Source organism: Phragmites australis, chromosome 5 (genome assembly GCF_958298935.1).
Source record: "Phragmites australis chromosome 5, lpPhrAust1.1, whole genome shotgun sequence".
Classification (NCBI taxonomy): Eukaryota; Viridiplantae; Streptophyta; class Magnoliopsida; order Poales; family Poaceae; genus Phragmites; species Phragmites australis.
In genome coordinates, this window is record NC_084925.1 from 869,954 (window position 1) to 884,113 (window position 14,160).

Genomic DNA, 14,160 nt, shown 5'->3' on the forward strand with positions numbered 1-14,160 from the left:
GACTTTCGGTCGGTATATATCTGCGTCTTTATTTTCAGCGTTGTGTGATGCCAAATGTTGTTGCTTCACAATCGTTTTCACAAAAGACTTCAGAGCCAGACAATTTTCAGGCAGCATCAGATACTAATCATACGTGACATGTCTTTTCCTTGTTCTGAAAGAAAAAATAAATACATTCTCTAATTGACAGCTGAAAGATTGTTTTTTTAATACCGGGTTCTTTCCGGAGCCTTCATTGGAGGTTTTTGACGGGATGCGACGTCGAGACATCAAATCCTGACGGGCATGGCTCACACCTGCAGCGCGTGCCACTGGGCTCCTTGCCGTTCGCAGCTGAAAGATTGCTATTCAGGAAACTTTATTCTTTATATAATGCCTTGCAAAATGGAATATAATGCAGATCGTAGTCGAAGCAAAGCGAGCCAGGTTAGCAAGATGCAATCGCCTGTCCCGTTCCTGTAATGTGGAGCATGGAGGACAACTAACGCTGACTAACTGTTTGACAGATGCAAATACCTAGCTTCTTATGCCGAGGAGCAATAGGCAAAAGCTGCACTATATACGAATTATATATAATTATATCATTTAAAGTTTCGTTTAGCAAAATAAGTTTGCTACTAAATGCCCACAACGAGGCTAATTAAGATGGCATGGAAAGTCAACCAGCATCCCCTAAATTTGGTGGCCCATTATGCAAACTGTGCAATCGAAGCTTCTGTTACAATAATTTTTTTTTGAGTAGTCTACAACTATACTTTACATCGATCCTTCTAATTATGTTGGCGAATAAAAAAAAACCTTAACTTAAAAAAAACGATTGTAATCATAGTACAATTTAAAACGTAATTATATATGTACACATTAACTCGTTAACTAGAATAAACTCGTCGTATATATATACACACACATAAATCCTAAAAACCTTAAAAATCCTAAATCCTGATCGTACTAATTAATCTCTAGGGTATCGAATAGTTATTTCATACCTCGCCACCCAACGTAGTAGAGCACCAGTTCCGTGCACAATATGGAACTAAGATCCTTTGATTTCACCGCGAGGGATGTCACCGTACAGTTAGACCCTCGTGAGTTGTTAGATATGTAATGAATGGACAAGGTGTAGTGTCACAGTAGGTGTGTAAATAGTAAACTTGGTACAGTACCCCTAAGCCACATGTGTGCGTGTGCATCTTACTGTAGCACTCATTGTATATTGCTGTACACCTCTGACGTAGCTAGGGCAAAGGATCCGGTTCCGCGCAAATACTGGAAAGAATAAACCACCCGCTCAATTGATCCATCTCCCTCTCCTGTCTCTTCTGTCTCCCTCTCCTATAATACCCAGCACCAAGAACATGACCTGAAATGAGGAAGGAAGGGAGGCTCCTGGGGTTTGAGAAGGAGTCAAGCAGCTGCCTGCCCCGGAGACCAAGATTTCCTCTTTGCGGCGAGCACCAATCCAGCCCTGTAAGTTCCCTTGAAATTTTTCGTCATGCTGTTTCCACTTCACAACTAGCGCACATATCCTCTCCAGCATTTCATTCTTGGCGTCAAGCAAATCCCCCATCTCTCCAACCACCAATGCCTGGCATTTCCTGGCATTTCTTGGGTTCTGACTAATAATTCAGGAGAAAGCTGTGTTCTTGGACCAGTTCTCTCATTTCCCTGCTGATTTTTGGTCCAACACTGAGCCCCCAGTAATTAGTAACCATTAGTACTTGCCGTTGTTGGGGGATTTGATTGGAGCAAGGAGTTCTCAGGTGAGTTCTTGGAGGTTCAATCCGTTTATCTTCACTTGGTTAACAAGCACATAACGCATGAAAGGCTGAAGCTTGTGTCTAGTTCGTTAGGTTGCTTGCCAATTCAGGCATTGCTGTGTTCTTGGTCTTGCTGGTTATGTTCTCAACTGACAGAAAACTGAGATTTTAGGAAGGCCGTGCCACGATAAGAGGGGCAACCATCAATTGGTTGCTATCCTAGGTTGATCAACGCCCATATAAAATAGGGGGAGCCGGCACCTCACGGGATCATTTGTGAGGTTTAGTCTCGCCCCAAACACTCTAAACCCTAAAACAACGATCTTAGAGGCGCTTGATCGGCATAAAGGCTACCAACACGCCGATGTTAGTGTTGACCTCGACAATAACACCACGCCGCCTCTATTGCTGGTCTACACTGCACATCGTCAACACATACCGATCCACGTCGCTGCTCTGCCCTAAGGGATCTACAAGCTCTAATGGCCTCTCCTTACACGGGTTAGGAATCATGCTTCCACTCTAATGTGTGTTCGATGCTTAGGGCTAGTGATCATTCTACTTAGATGATGATTAGTGAACAACATAGTTCTCTCATTTCCCCGCTTATTTTTGGTCCAGCACTGAGCCCCCAGTAATCTATCCCTAGTAACTAGGAACCATTAGTACTTGCCGCTGTTGGAGGGTTTGATTGGAGCAAGGAGTTCATCAGGTGAGTTCTTGGAGGTTCAATCCGTTTATCTTCACTTGGTTAACAAGCACACAACGCATGAAAGGCTGAAGCTAGCTTTTGTATAGTTCGTTAGGTTGCTTGCCATTTCAGGCATTGCTGCTGCATTTTTGAAAGAAACACCCTTTATTAGAGTTCTTTGGAACATAGCATAGAATGTGTGTTTGTTTCTTGTTATCTGATTGATTGACACATGGAATAGAATAAATACCTTGATTGGTCCTTATGCCTCGCACAGTACAAGGTATGTAGGTCCAGCTTTTGTTACCAAAAGTGTGTGGAAACTGGAATCTATGGAGAGAAGTAAGATAGCTACACGTTTGTCTAGAACTGTTCACTAATGAACCACGTTGCATCTGGTTTGTGGGATAGGGCCATATGAGCAAAGCGGGTTTCAGATGATGCTTTCCCAGAATAACTTAGGATTCACCTTACCTTTCGTTTTGTTGAATGTTCATCAACTTTGTGACTTTTTCGTGGTTGCCTTTTTTCTTCCTACAGATAGGATAGCGGAAGGCATACGAAACATTGTGTAGTCTAGTAGAAGGGCTCTTTTAAGGTACACTCTATACCTCCTAGGAGGTAAGAGATGGACAAATCTAGTTGTCCATCTTTTCTTAACTAAACGGTGTAATTAAAATGTCCTTATAAATTACCGTAGCCGGTTCCCTCATCAGGCTGCAATAGAAAATTGTTAACAGGAAAGTTAACTTCTTGATCTTGGTGCAGGCTCTCCTCTTAATTTCCATAGCAAATTAATCTCATAGATGGAAATACTAGTATGCAACCAGAAAGGTGCCGCAGCATTGTTGCTCTCCTTTGCCATAGTATTTAATAAACAAATTTGAAGTAGAAAATTCATCAAAATATATTGCTTATTGCCGACACTATGTAAGCGATCAGGTCCCTTTATTGAATACGAGGCGCTTGCATATGAAAATTATGTGAAAATTATCGAGAAAGTGCCCATCCATGTATGAGCATGTCAGTTTTCGTAGGACACAAGTAATTTAATTTTTGTATGTGTCAAATTAGATTTTATTCCTTGACACAAAAATATTAATTTTACAAACATGCTACGACCCATGTCACAAAAGTCATATTATATTTACGTTCCACGTGAACAAGAGGTAGACAGGATATAGTAAAAACCACACATAAACATAGAAAGCACCTACTTTTCTTCTCTCACGATGGGAGACAAAACTTTGCTTAGATGTCATGCATTCCTCAATCAGGTATATGCATGTCTACTACTACATTATAGGTTAAACATAGCGGCTCATCAGTGTCGGTTTAACCGTAATCGCGACAGAAAGTGTATCAGTGTCGATTCTTAATTTCTCACGTGTGAACAATGTGTGAGGCGCTAAGAACCAGCACTGATAGTGAATTTCAGTGCTGTTTCGTGGCTAGAACTGGCACTGATATTTCAGTACCGGTTCCTGCCACGAACCGGCACTGAAACAGACTATCAGTACCGGTTCGTAATTAGAACTGTCACTGTTAAGTGTCTGGACCCAAAATTTTCGTCCACTACAATTTTGGCTCAAGTCTCTGTGCTCACGTCCGGCTCCGCTCCTCATCCCTTATCTCTTTCCTCCACCACACACGTACCTCTCGCTCTCCCTTATCTTCCTCCCTCCCCGATCTTGCTCTCTCTCCCTCCCTCCCCGGGTTCCCGGCCCCGGCCGTCGTCCCTCCCTCCCTAGGCTCCCTCTCTCTTCCTCCCTCCCTCCCCAGGCTCCCAGGCCCGGCCGTCGTCCCTCCCTCCCGGGCTCGTGTTGCTAGATCCAATGGTGGGTGCCTCATCCTGCTAGATCTCGCGCCATGCCGGCAATGGCAACGTGGCTGGCTTCGCGGCAGCGGAAGGCGAGGTCCCCATCGCTGGGGGTGGGGGCAAAGGGTTCGTATTAGCAGCCACCGTAGTCAGTCTCACCGACATCGACCACCACGACAACCACGTCCTCATCGTGGCTCACACGGGAGCTCTCGCTCGACCGGCCAGCGTCCTCGCTGTTGACAGGGTTGGACAATGACCCAGTGCCCAAGGAGAATGTCACTGCACAGTCTGCTTCTGGCCGCTTAGGTTCAACTCGCTTTGGGTTCTGAGCGGTGGTTAAACTGTTTGGGTGGATTCACGAAATGTGGACTCATTTGGGGATTTTGTTTCGCTTGTGAAGTCCGCAGGAGATTCGGCAAGGGAAGGAGGTCGCGTGGTATGCAGATGGGGACACGGTTCTGCGGAGTGAGCAGAACCCCAATGTTGGCTATGCTTGCGGTATGTGCGTGATTTGGTGCCGCATTTGTAGTTGGATACTTTGGATTGCTTGGTTGTTGTGGCACTGTCAGACTAGTTTGTCATTAGCTCAAAAGCTTTGCTCTTGGCATGTGCGAAATTTACTGCCTCTTATTCGAGATTATCACTTTTCTCATAAAGTAGGAGCGATTTGGGTGGGGTTTGGAGAGGCGTGTAATTTAGCAATGCAAGGAACACACTAATTGTATGGATTTGTATGATGAGATAGTTGATCTGTTCTTGTATGGATTGGGATGATGAGATTGTATGAATTTGGATGATGAGATAGTTGACATGTTCACTGCCTATGACAGCGCGTCGAGCGGCAGCCGAGCCGGCTTGTTTATTTTTTGGGCTTCCGAAACCTTTTCAGTGCAGGTTGGAGCCTCCAACCGGCAGCAAAAAGAAGTTTTAGTGCCGGTTCCAGACCCGGCACTGATAGTCTAATTATCAGTGCCGGTTCAAAAACTGGCACTAATGATGTTTTTGAACCGGCACTAATGTGTCTTTCTGTAGTAGTGGTCCAATAAAATATTTGTTGGATCAGTACAATCAAACGTTCACGCAGGTACTTGTCATTAGTTTGATTGATCCAATATGTACATTTTTTCACGTGCATGACACGTAGCTAGGTACATTAGCATGGATAGAATTCATTAGAAGTAATACACACGGTAACATGCCCAATCATCAAAAAGACCAAAATACTTCTTTTCGTAAAAAAGGTGCATTCCAAATACATTATTGCCTTTTACTCTAAATTTCCAAACTTGAAAAGGCTAGGAGCCTAGGACACATGTAATGTCCATGGTTGACCTACTACCTCTATTCCCTTTTGGATGTTGTTTTAGTCTTTGAAACATAGAACAAGGTTGCAATAAATTCTTTTATGCATGACATATTTACCTATCTTCATTTCTTCCACATTCAATCAATGATATATAAGCCACTAATCCATCACACTCATTGAATTGAAACTCCACTTTCTAATAACCTTTAATATAGGCACTCTAGTAAAACACCACATTGGAAACCTAAAACGACATCTATTTAAGAACAAAATCAAGTTTTTAAAATGACATTTATTTGAGAAAGGAGGTAGTATTACCTTAGGAGGTAATATGCCACTTTTTTAATCTTTACTCTAGGATGGATGGTCCAAATTAGTTTGGGTGTACCCTAAAAAAATCCCTAGTAGAAATGAGTGTTTACCGTGCTTAATATATCTAGTTTAACCTTCTATCTTTATTCTGTCAAGTTGCTTTTCTTTGCAATCTTCAATCTATCCATCCTTCTATTGTTATATCTGTTAAGGGTATTATAGTCATTTCCTATATTCTAGGGTTTGGGGTGTGTCTAGAGTCTTCTCTTATACTACATATATCCCTTTGGAGCTGTTCAATATCAACAAAGTTAACAAACTCTTTTCCTCTCTAACATGGTATCAAGGCTGTAAGGTACTTCTTTGGTCTCAACAGAGGAGCTCTGCAAGTGCTTCTGCTCGCTGCCCCCGGGAGGAGCAATCTTCGCTCCTGGGGGCGGCCACCTCTACTAGCTATAGTTTAGTAGTAGTTTGTCGCAACAGCAGCAACTACCACTAGTGGTCACCGTTGTCTTCGTCGAGATGCAGCTTCCCCAACTCGTGCTATGGCCGCCAGATCTGCTGCCATCTCACCTTTTGGCGTGCAGATTTGCTTGTTGCCATGCCAAATTGGCATGGCTTCCTTATCGTCGGCAAGTTCAAGTACTGCTGCACCTTCATTGGCCCGTCTTTCCCTATATCGGGTCGGCATCACCTCCTGCGCGTGCACTGCGCATTTTTACCGGTAATGCTGCCTCCCACTCTGGAGCTCACCAGTCCATCACCGGTTCTGTGCCTTCCTAAGTTCCACGATGGCCATCATCGACCCCTGCTCGGACTCCGATACAACGACTCCGTCTCCCAGCTGCTCACATTCTGGGCTCCGCGGGTAGCACGCCGGGGTTGCCGTACCTCTTCAGCCGACGCGCTCCGTCATCTGGCCACGACTCCTACTGAAAGGATTGGTGACCTCCTAAGAGGGGGAGGGGTGAATTAGGACACCTAAAACTAATCGGCTACAAAAACTTCATAAGATAAACCTATATCAATTTCTATCTAAATGTGCTCTAGGTTCATTTAATGTGTCTACTCTACCATTAAAAAGATTTGCAACCTATAGTTAATCCTAACAAACTACTCTAGGAAGGTAAATATGGAAAGGTAGACTATAAGTATGTAAGTGCGGAAACGTAAAGATGGTAGAGAGAGTAAACTTGACATAAGAGATTTTTATCCTGTGGTATCAATGCCATAAACGTCACCCCTAGTGTACGTTAGAGTAGCCACCTAGGCTATAGCTTCCAGACGATACCTGGTCATGATCCTTGAGCCACCTAGGACTCAAGTAGGTTGAGCCACCAAGCCACCAAAGCAAGGTCTCACCATAAGCATCTCTTTTGGTCACTTGCCACCATCTTCACTTTGGAGTTTGAGCCACCAAGGTAAGAGTCTCCGTATCCCCATACAAACGTATTGTCGCCGCTCCATACCAAGTCAGAGGGTCAACAAACATGAGTTACCAAGGACTAAGATGTCGACATACCACTTGGTACAAGTTAGGATCACTTCTTGATCCTCTCTCTCGACAGCAACATCTAGCAACAACTCTCTCTATATTTATTAGCACTAATCACTTACTAATCTTGTGTTTAATTATCTTGGATGATCACTTTTAGCACTTTAGTGGCTTGGATGTCTTCTCAAGTGTCTTGGATGAGTTTCCTTGGACTCCAGCACAGTCAAATGATCGAGTAAAGAGTATTTATAGTTTCAAACTCACAAACTAGCCGTTGCTCCAATGATCACAAAAGATTGTGAACACCGGATGATTCTTTCTTAACAACAGTGCAAACACCGAACCATCTAGCGTGTATAATAGTATAAAACTAGCTGTTGGAACCCAACTCAAACATATTGTGAACATCGGATATTCCGGTGTAACCTTGAACTCCATCATCGAACTATCCGATATGGATACTTTAGCCGACCGAGCTACTTCTTCTACACTGTTCATTGTCCGACGTGTAGATCTTCAAGACATCGGACCATCAGACGTGTACAACCACACCAAACTAGCCGTTAAGATATTATCCTCGAAAATACTCCAATGCAACCATCCGGTGTGTACACCTCTGAGCACCGGACCATCCGACGTGTAGATCTTTAGTCTTCAACAGTTCTCTGGAGAAATGCTCTGTTGTGTATATCCTCTCTAAGCACCGAACCATCCGGTATGTACAAATCCTCTGCACCAAAATATTCCTCCTGAAAAATGCTTTGGTGTGAACATCTTGCTGAGCACCGGACCATCCAGTGTAGTCTTTATTTTCTCCTCTGAGCTAAAAAATACTCCGATGTGTATAATTTTTAGAGCACCGAACCATCCGGTGTTAAAAACTTTTTCTGAACTCGCCTAATTCAAACTTTTTTGAATTTGACTTCGGTGGCTTCTTCAGGTATAGCATCCATGAGACGTTGATAAACATATTAGTCCCATTGACTATGTTATCATTAATCACCAAAATCACATACATACCCTAAAAATGTCATGCTCGCTACAATTTCTCCTTTTTTTTGTTGATTGATGACAACACAACCAAAGCAAGTGGCAAAACATAAATTATACCAAATATAAAGGGCACAAATAATGAATTATAATAATTTATGAAGTGCACAAGACCTTACTATTTTGCTTGGATGCATGGTAAGAACAACCAATGATACTAATTGTAAGGAAACTAATGATACCAATTGAAAGTGCACCAAAGATATCAACTGAAGATGGATCAATTGTAAAGGAAATATCTCATATTTGTCATACATTGTTCTTATCTTCACTTTATCCCCTTTTTGTTGTGACTGTCATGGAGACAATTCTCCCTCTTTCTCCATCGTCACTATTTCCCTTGATTGACCAATGCAATAACTCTTTGCTTTGCTTGATTCTTGCCTTAATATCACTTGTAATCCTTTTATGGACATTTCTTGTATCATGCTTCTTCCTTTTTCAATAATTTTCAACAGTCTTGCACATGCAACTTAAATTTTCTTTGGTCATCAAAATTCTTCCTTTTTGTCAACAATCTTAAAAAGGCTATAAATACATGTTGAACTCAAGGAAAAATGTTAGAGCATACATGAGATATCTTCATGAACCATGATCCAATAAGATGAGAACACTTGTAGAAATCCAATTGAAAAGAATGATACCAACTGTAGGGTAAATGATACCAATCGTAGGTATGCATGCAACTGTAGCAATGCAATTGAAATGAGCTACGTGGATACCGTTTGAAATAAAAAGATTACTTCATGAGACTACAAAAGATATCACTTGCAACACATGTTAGTCTCAAAATCACAACCTAAATGATATGCTCCATCTAAATATGTGCATATAAGCGTCGAATACTTGTGAGAGACATGTACTTATCATTAATAATAATTAAAAATTTATTCTATAGATATAACTAATGACACATAAAGTATACCACTTGAAGAAATGTGACATGTATAGAACCTACAACTAATAAATCGTGTAGGTTGCTCATGGTTTAGAGATAAACACAAGCAATGCAAGCTACAACAATGGTGGAGACTTGGCCTTTCGATGTTTTTCTAGTGTTGTTATTTGTCTAAGTCTAGTGCTTAGTGTCGTACCCTTTTCAAATGCAATGCAATTACATACACCTTTCATTTTGGGGGGTGTTAAGGGTATTATAGTTATTTTATGTATTATAGGGTTTGGGGTGTGTCTAGAGTCTTCTCTTGTACTACATATACTCCTTTGGGGCTGTTCAATATCAATACAGTTTACAGACTCTTTTGATCTCTAACAATATCTGCTTCTTTCAGGTTGACATTTGGTGACCTTTTTAATTTGTGAGCTAAATCTTTAGATGTTGATTCTCTTCCACGTGGATGATGCTATTATTACTATTATTATTTTTGGTGGGGGAGTTACCCATTGCTGTCCTAATAACAGCTGCCTTATCTTTTTCTGACAGGGTTTCCAAACTCATTGACAATTCGCTAACTTGTGCATAAGTTTCTGGTAGCCTTTGCACCGTTTCAGCCACAATGAAGATAACTTTTCTTATGTTGTTGGTCCTCTCCTTGTTCCTCTTCCCTTATGGGCTCTGCAAGAGCTTAGCTGCAAGGCCTTCCGTTGTGAATATTGGTTCTATTCTTCGGTTCAACTCCACCATTGGAGGTGTTTCAGCGGTTGCCATCCGTGCAGCCTTGGAGGATATCAACTCCGACCCAACAATTCTAAATGGAACAGCATTACAAGTTGACATGAGGGATACAAATTGTGCTGATGGTTTCCTTGCCATGGTTCAAGGTAGGCCTGCTATAATTCTGCCTTCATTTGTTTTTCATTTTTAAATACTGTGTGCTTCTATTCTAAAGTTGTGATGATGATACAATATTCCTTATATCAGCTTTGCAGTTCATGGAGAATGATGTGATTGCAATCATTGGCCCGCAATGCTCTACGATTGTTCATATCATTTCGCTTGTCGCAAATGAGCTCCGAGTCCCTTTGATGGCCTTTGCATCGGATCCAACTCTATCATCAATCCAGTTCCCGTTCTTTGTTCGGACTACTCCGAGTGATCTCTACCAAATGGCAGCTGTGGCGGCAGTTGTTGATTACTACCAGTGGAAGATAGTGACTGCCATATATGTTGACGATGATTATGGACGAAATGGCATTGCTGCTTTGGATGATGAACTTACCGCAAGGCGCTGCAAAATTTCCTACAAGGTTGGATTCCCTGTCAATGCTAAAAGAAGCGAGCTTCTACATTTGTTGGTTAATGTTAATAACATGGAATCTCGTGTTATCATTGTCCATACTAGTGCTCCATCCGGACTCCAGCTTTTATCCCTTGCAAACACACTAAACATGATGGGCAATGGTTATGTATGGATTGCAACCGATTGGCTTTCTTCTTATCTTGATGCTAATTCTTCAGTTCCTGCCGAGACTATATCTGGCATGCAAGGTGTTCTGACTTTACGGCCACACATCCCTAAATCAAAGATGAAGAGCAATTTGATCTCTAAGTGGAGCAGCTTAAGCAAGAAGTACAACCATAGTGACCTTCGGACAAGTGCTTATGCCTTTTATGTTTATGATAGTGTATGGACAGTAGCTCGGGCTCTGGACTCCTTCTTTGATGATGGTGGGAGTATTTCCTTTTCAAATGACTCAAGGTTACGTGATGAAACTGGGAGAACACTTCACCTTGAAGCCATGAGTATTTTCGACATGGGAAACAAATTACTGGGCAAGATTAGGAAGGTAAACTTCACTGGGGTGTCTGGCCAAGTGCAATTCGATGCACAGGGTGACCTCATTCATCCTGCCTATGATATCATAAACATAATTGGAAATGGCGTTCGGACCATTGGTTTTTGGTCAAACTATACTAGATTGCTGTCGACTGTCCTTCCAGAGGACTTATATTCGAAGCCCCCTAATAGTTCTCTTGCCAATCAACATCTCTATGATGTCATTTGGCCTGGAGAGACTGCACAGAAGCCTCGAGGTTGGGCCTTCCCTTTCAACGCCAAGAAGTTGAACATTGCTGCCCCCAACAGATTTAGCTTTAAAGAGTTTATCACCAAAGATAATGTTACTGGGTTAATGAAGGGCTATTGCGTCGATGTCTTCACTCAGGCATTGGCTTTGCTTCCTTATCCTGTTACGTACGAGTTTGTACCTTTCGGGAGTGGTACTGAAAATCCTCATTATGACGAACTTGTACAGATGGTTCAGGACAATGTAAGTTTTTTTTGTGGTATGTTCCTACTGCACATCTTATCATATGATAATGATCAGAGTTACGTTACCCTGCAGGTGTTTGATGCAGCAATAGGTGATATCACGATTACAATGAATCGGACTCAAATTGTTGATTTCACCCAGCCCTTCATCGAGACAGGCCTGGTTATCTTGGCTCCGGTTAAGAAGCATATAACAAATTCCTGGGCATTCTTGCAGCCATTTACGTTGGAGATGTGGTGTGTTACAGGATTGTTTTTTCTTATTGTGGGTGTGGTTGTTTGGGTGCTTGAGCATCGAGTCAATGATGATTTCCGTGGCTCGCCACGAGAACAAATAATGACTATTTTCTGGTAAGGAGCTGAATTGCAACTTTTTTCTCTCACTATATGTGTATCTGTTCACCTCACTTACAAACATTAGAATCTCCATGATTCCTATGCAACATATTGCACACTGTTATCAGCCTAATACTTCGTTTTTCAACATTGACAAGTTGTCTACATAATTTGTTTAAATGAAAAATCTAGCCATGAACAATAAAATGAAATTTTGCAATATTAAATTGGTTGAAGAAAATATATCTGCATTTGCACAGTCTATTTTCACATGATATTATGATGTGCTATCCTCTGTTTTCTTAGTTATGTCAGTAAAGTACTTCTCCACATGTATCATCAAATGCTATTCTGATCGATTCTTTTCTCTGAAATGAGTGATTATGATCTCAATTTTGATTATCTGCAGGTTCAGCTTTTCGACTTTATTTTTTGCACACAGTGAGTAAACTGACCTTTCCTGTTCTTCTTTTGGTAGAAGTGACATTCTGTTCTGACATGTTATTTCCATCTCTATTTGTTACCAGGAGAAAATACTATGAGCACCCTAGGACGTGGTGTCTTGATCATATGGCTATTTGTTGTTTTGATCATTGTATCCAGCTACACTGCGAATCTTACTTCCATCCTAACCGTGCAACAGCTTGACACTTCTATAAGAGGACTTGATGACCTGAAAAGTAGTGATGATCCTATTGGTTTCCAAGTTGGTTCTTTCGCAGAAGAATACATGGTCAAGGAACTGAACATCTCACGGCTAAGGCTAAAAGCTCTCGGTTCTCCTGAAGAATACGCTGAAAATCTCAAGCTAGGCCCTAAGAAAGGAGGTGTTATGGCCATTGTCGATGAGCGCCCTTATGTTGAACTGTTTTTGTCAACTTACTGCAAGATTGCAGTTGCTGGCTCAGATTTCACCAGTAGAGGATGGGGCTTTGTAAGTACACTGAGCTTATAATTTTGTTATAAAAACAATTCTAGGTATTTACATTATAATGATAAACAAAAATCATAATTCCTTGACAATATTGTCTACAGTAACTTTACTGTATTAACTGTCAATATTTTTGTCTGCTGTCTCAGAGCTGACGACACACTCTGAGATTATTTTGCTGTTGTTGCACTTATTTGCAGCAGAAGTCTAATATATATAAGGTCTAACCATTGGTTTCTTGCATTCAAACATAGCACCTTATAAAATTCATTCTGTCAGGCATTTCCAAGGGATTCCCCTCTGCAAATAGACCTGTCCACCGCAATCCTAGCACTGTCGGAGAACGGGGAACTGCAGCGGATTCACGACAAGTGGCTCATGACAGGCGAGTGCACAGCTGACAACACCGAATTTGTGGAGTCGAACCAGCTCCGCCTTGACAGCTTCGGGGGCCTGTTCCTCATTTGTGGTGTGGCATGTGTCCTTGCACTGCTCCTTTACTTCGGCATCATGCTACGCCGATTCCTGAAACATGAACCGCCAGAAGCAGCACTCTCCTCGGAGTCCAGGTCATCGAAATCGAAGTGCAGCCTCAAGAAATTCTTCTTGTTCCTCGATGGCAGGGAGTCACCAAGGAGAAAGCGGTCCTCGAGCCTGTCAAGACGTTCGATGCCAACAACACCAATGAGGAACCTTTCTGTTCTTGACATAGAAAGACCGGTGAGATCTGTCAGGAATGTTAGTATTACTGATATACAAAACTAGTGAATGTGTATTAACTTCGAAGCTAAGAAATTTTACGCCTTGGACCTGGGATAAATTTTACGCAATCATAGATAGGAAATTAGAGTGAAAGGCTGTGCAGGGAATTGTATTTGTAGGAACATGCTGTGTTAAGGTGTACTGAATACAAGGAAAAGGCACTTTAAGCAAGAGGCTCGATCTTTTCAGTACATTCTTAGCTGCCTTACCAAAAAAGAAAAAAGAAAAGTATTCTCGGCTGAAGGGCAAAGCCCTGGTTCAGTATCTTGGAATTGAAATAACAGTTTCACAAGGTAACACAGAATCCAAGTCAGCATACATATGAAGGTCTCTATCTTCCGGTTCAGGACACAGATACAGAGCGAGTCTGCTTTTGTTTAAACCATTGTTGGTTGGTTCCATTTTTTTTTTCAGTTAACAGTTCAACTAATCTAGGTCTGTTTTCCTACTAAGAACTGAGCCTAGTTC

The 14,160-nt window shown here is 41.8% G+C and overlaps 1 protein-coding gene across 1 annotated transcript; it reads left to right on the top strand.

Annotated features, from left to right (window-relative positions):
* Positions 1–1,330: 1,330 nt before the first annotated feature.
* On the top strand, positions 1,331–13,855 carry LOC133918224 (glutamate receptor 3.1-like). The gene is made up of 7 exons (XM_062361981.1): positions 1,331–1,467; positions 9,875–10,212; positions 10,313–11,661; positions 11,737–12,014; positions 12,409–12,440; positions 12,527–12,933; positions 13,210–13,855. The coding sequence occupies exons 2-7, from the start codon at positions 9,948–9,950 to the stop codon at positions 13,693–13,695; spliced, it is 2,817 nt and encodes a 938-aa protein (XP_062217965.1). The 5' UTR covers positions 1,331–1,467; positions 9,875–9,947; the 3' UTR covers positions 13,696–13,855.
* Positions 13,856–14,160: the final 305 nt, after the last annotated feature.

Excerpts from the sequence above, each read along its gene's own strand:
- LOC133918224 (XM_062361981.1), top strand. The coding sequence starts at position 9,948 with ATGAAGATAACTTTTCTTATGTTGTTGGTCCTCTCCTTGTTCCTCTTC. Across the intron at positions 12,015-12,408 it reads CAAATAATGACTATTTTCTG|GTTCAGCTTTTCGACTTTAT; the intron begins GTAAGGAGCTGA and ends GATTATCTGCAG. Across the intron at positions 12,441-12,526 it reads GACTTTATTTTTTGCACACA|GAGAAAATACTATGAGCACC; the intron begins GTGAGTAAACTG and ends ATTTGTTACCAG.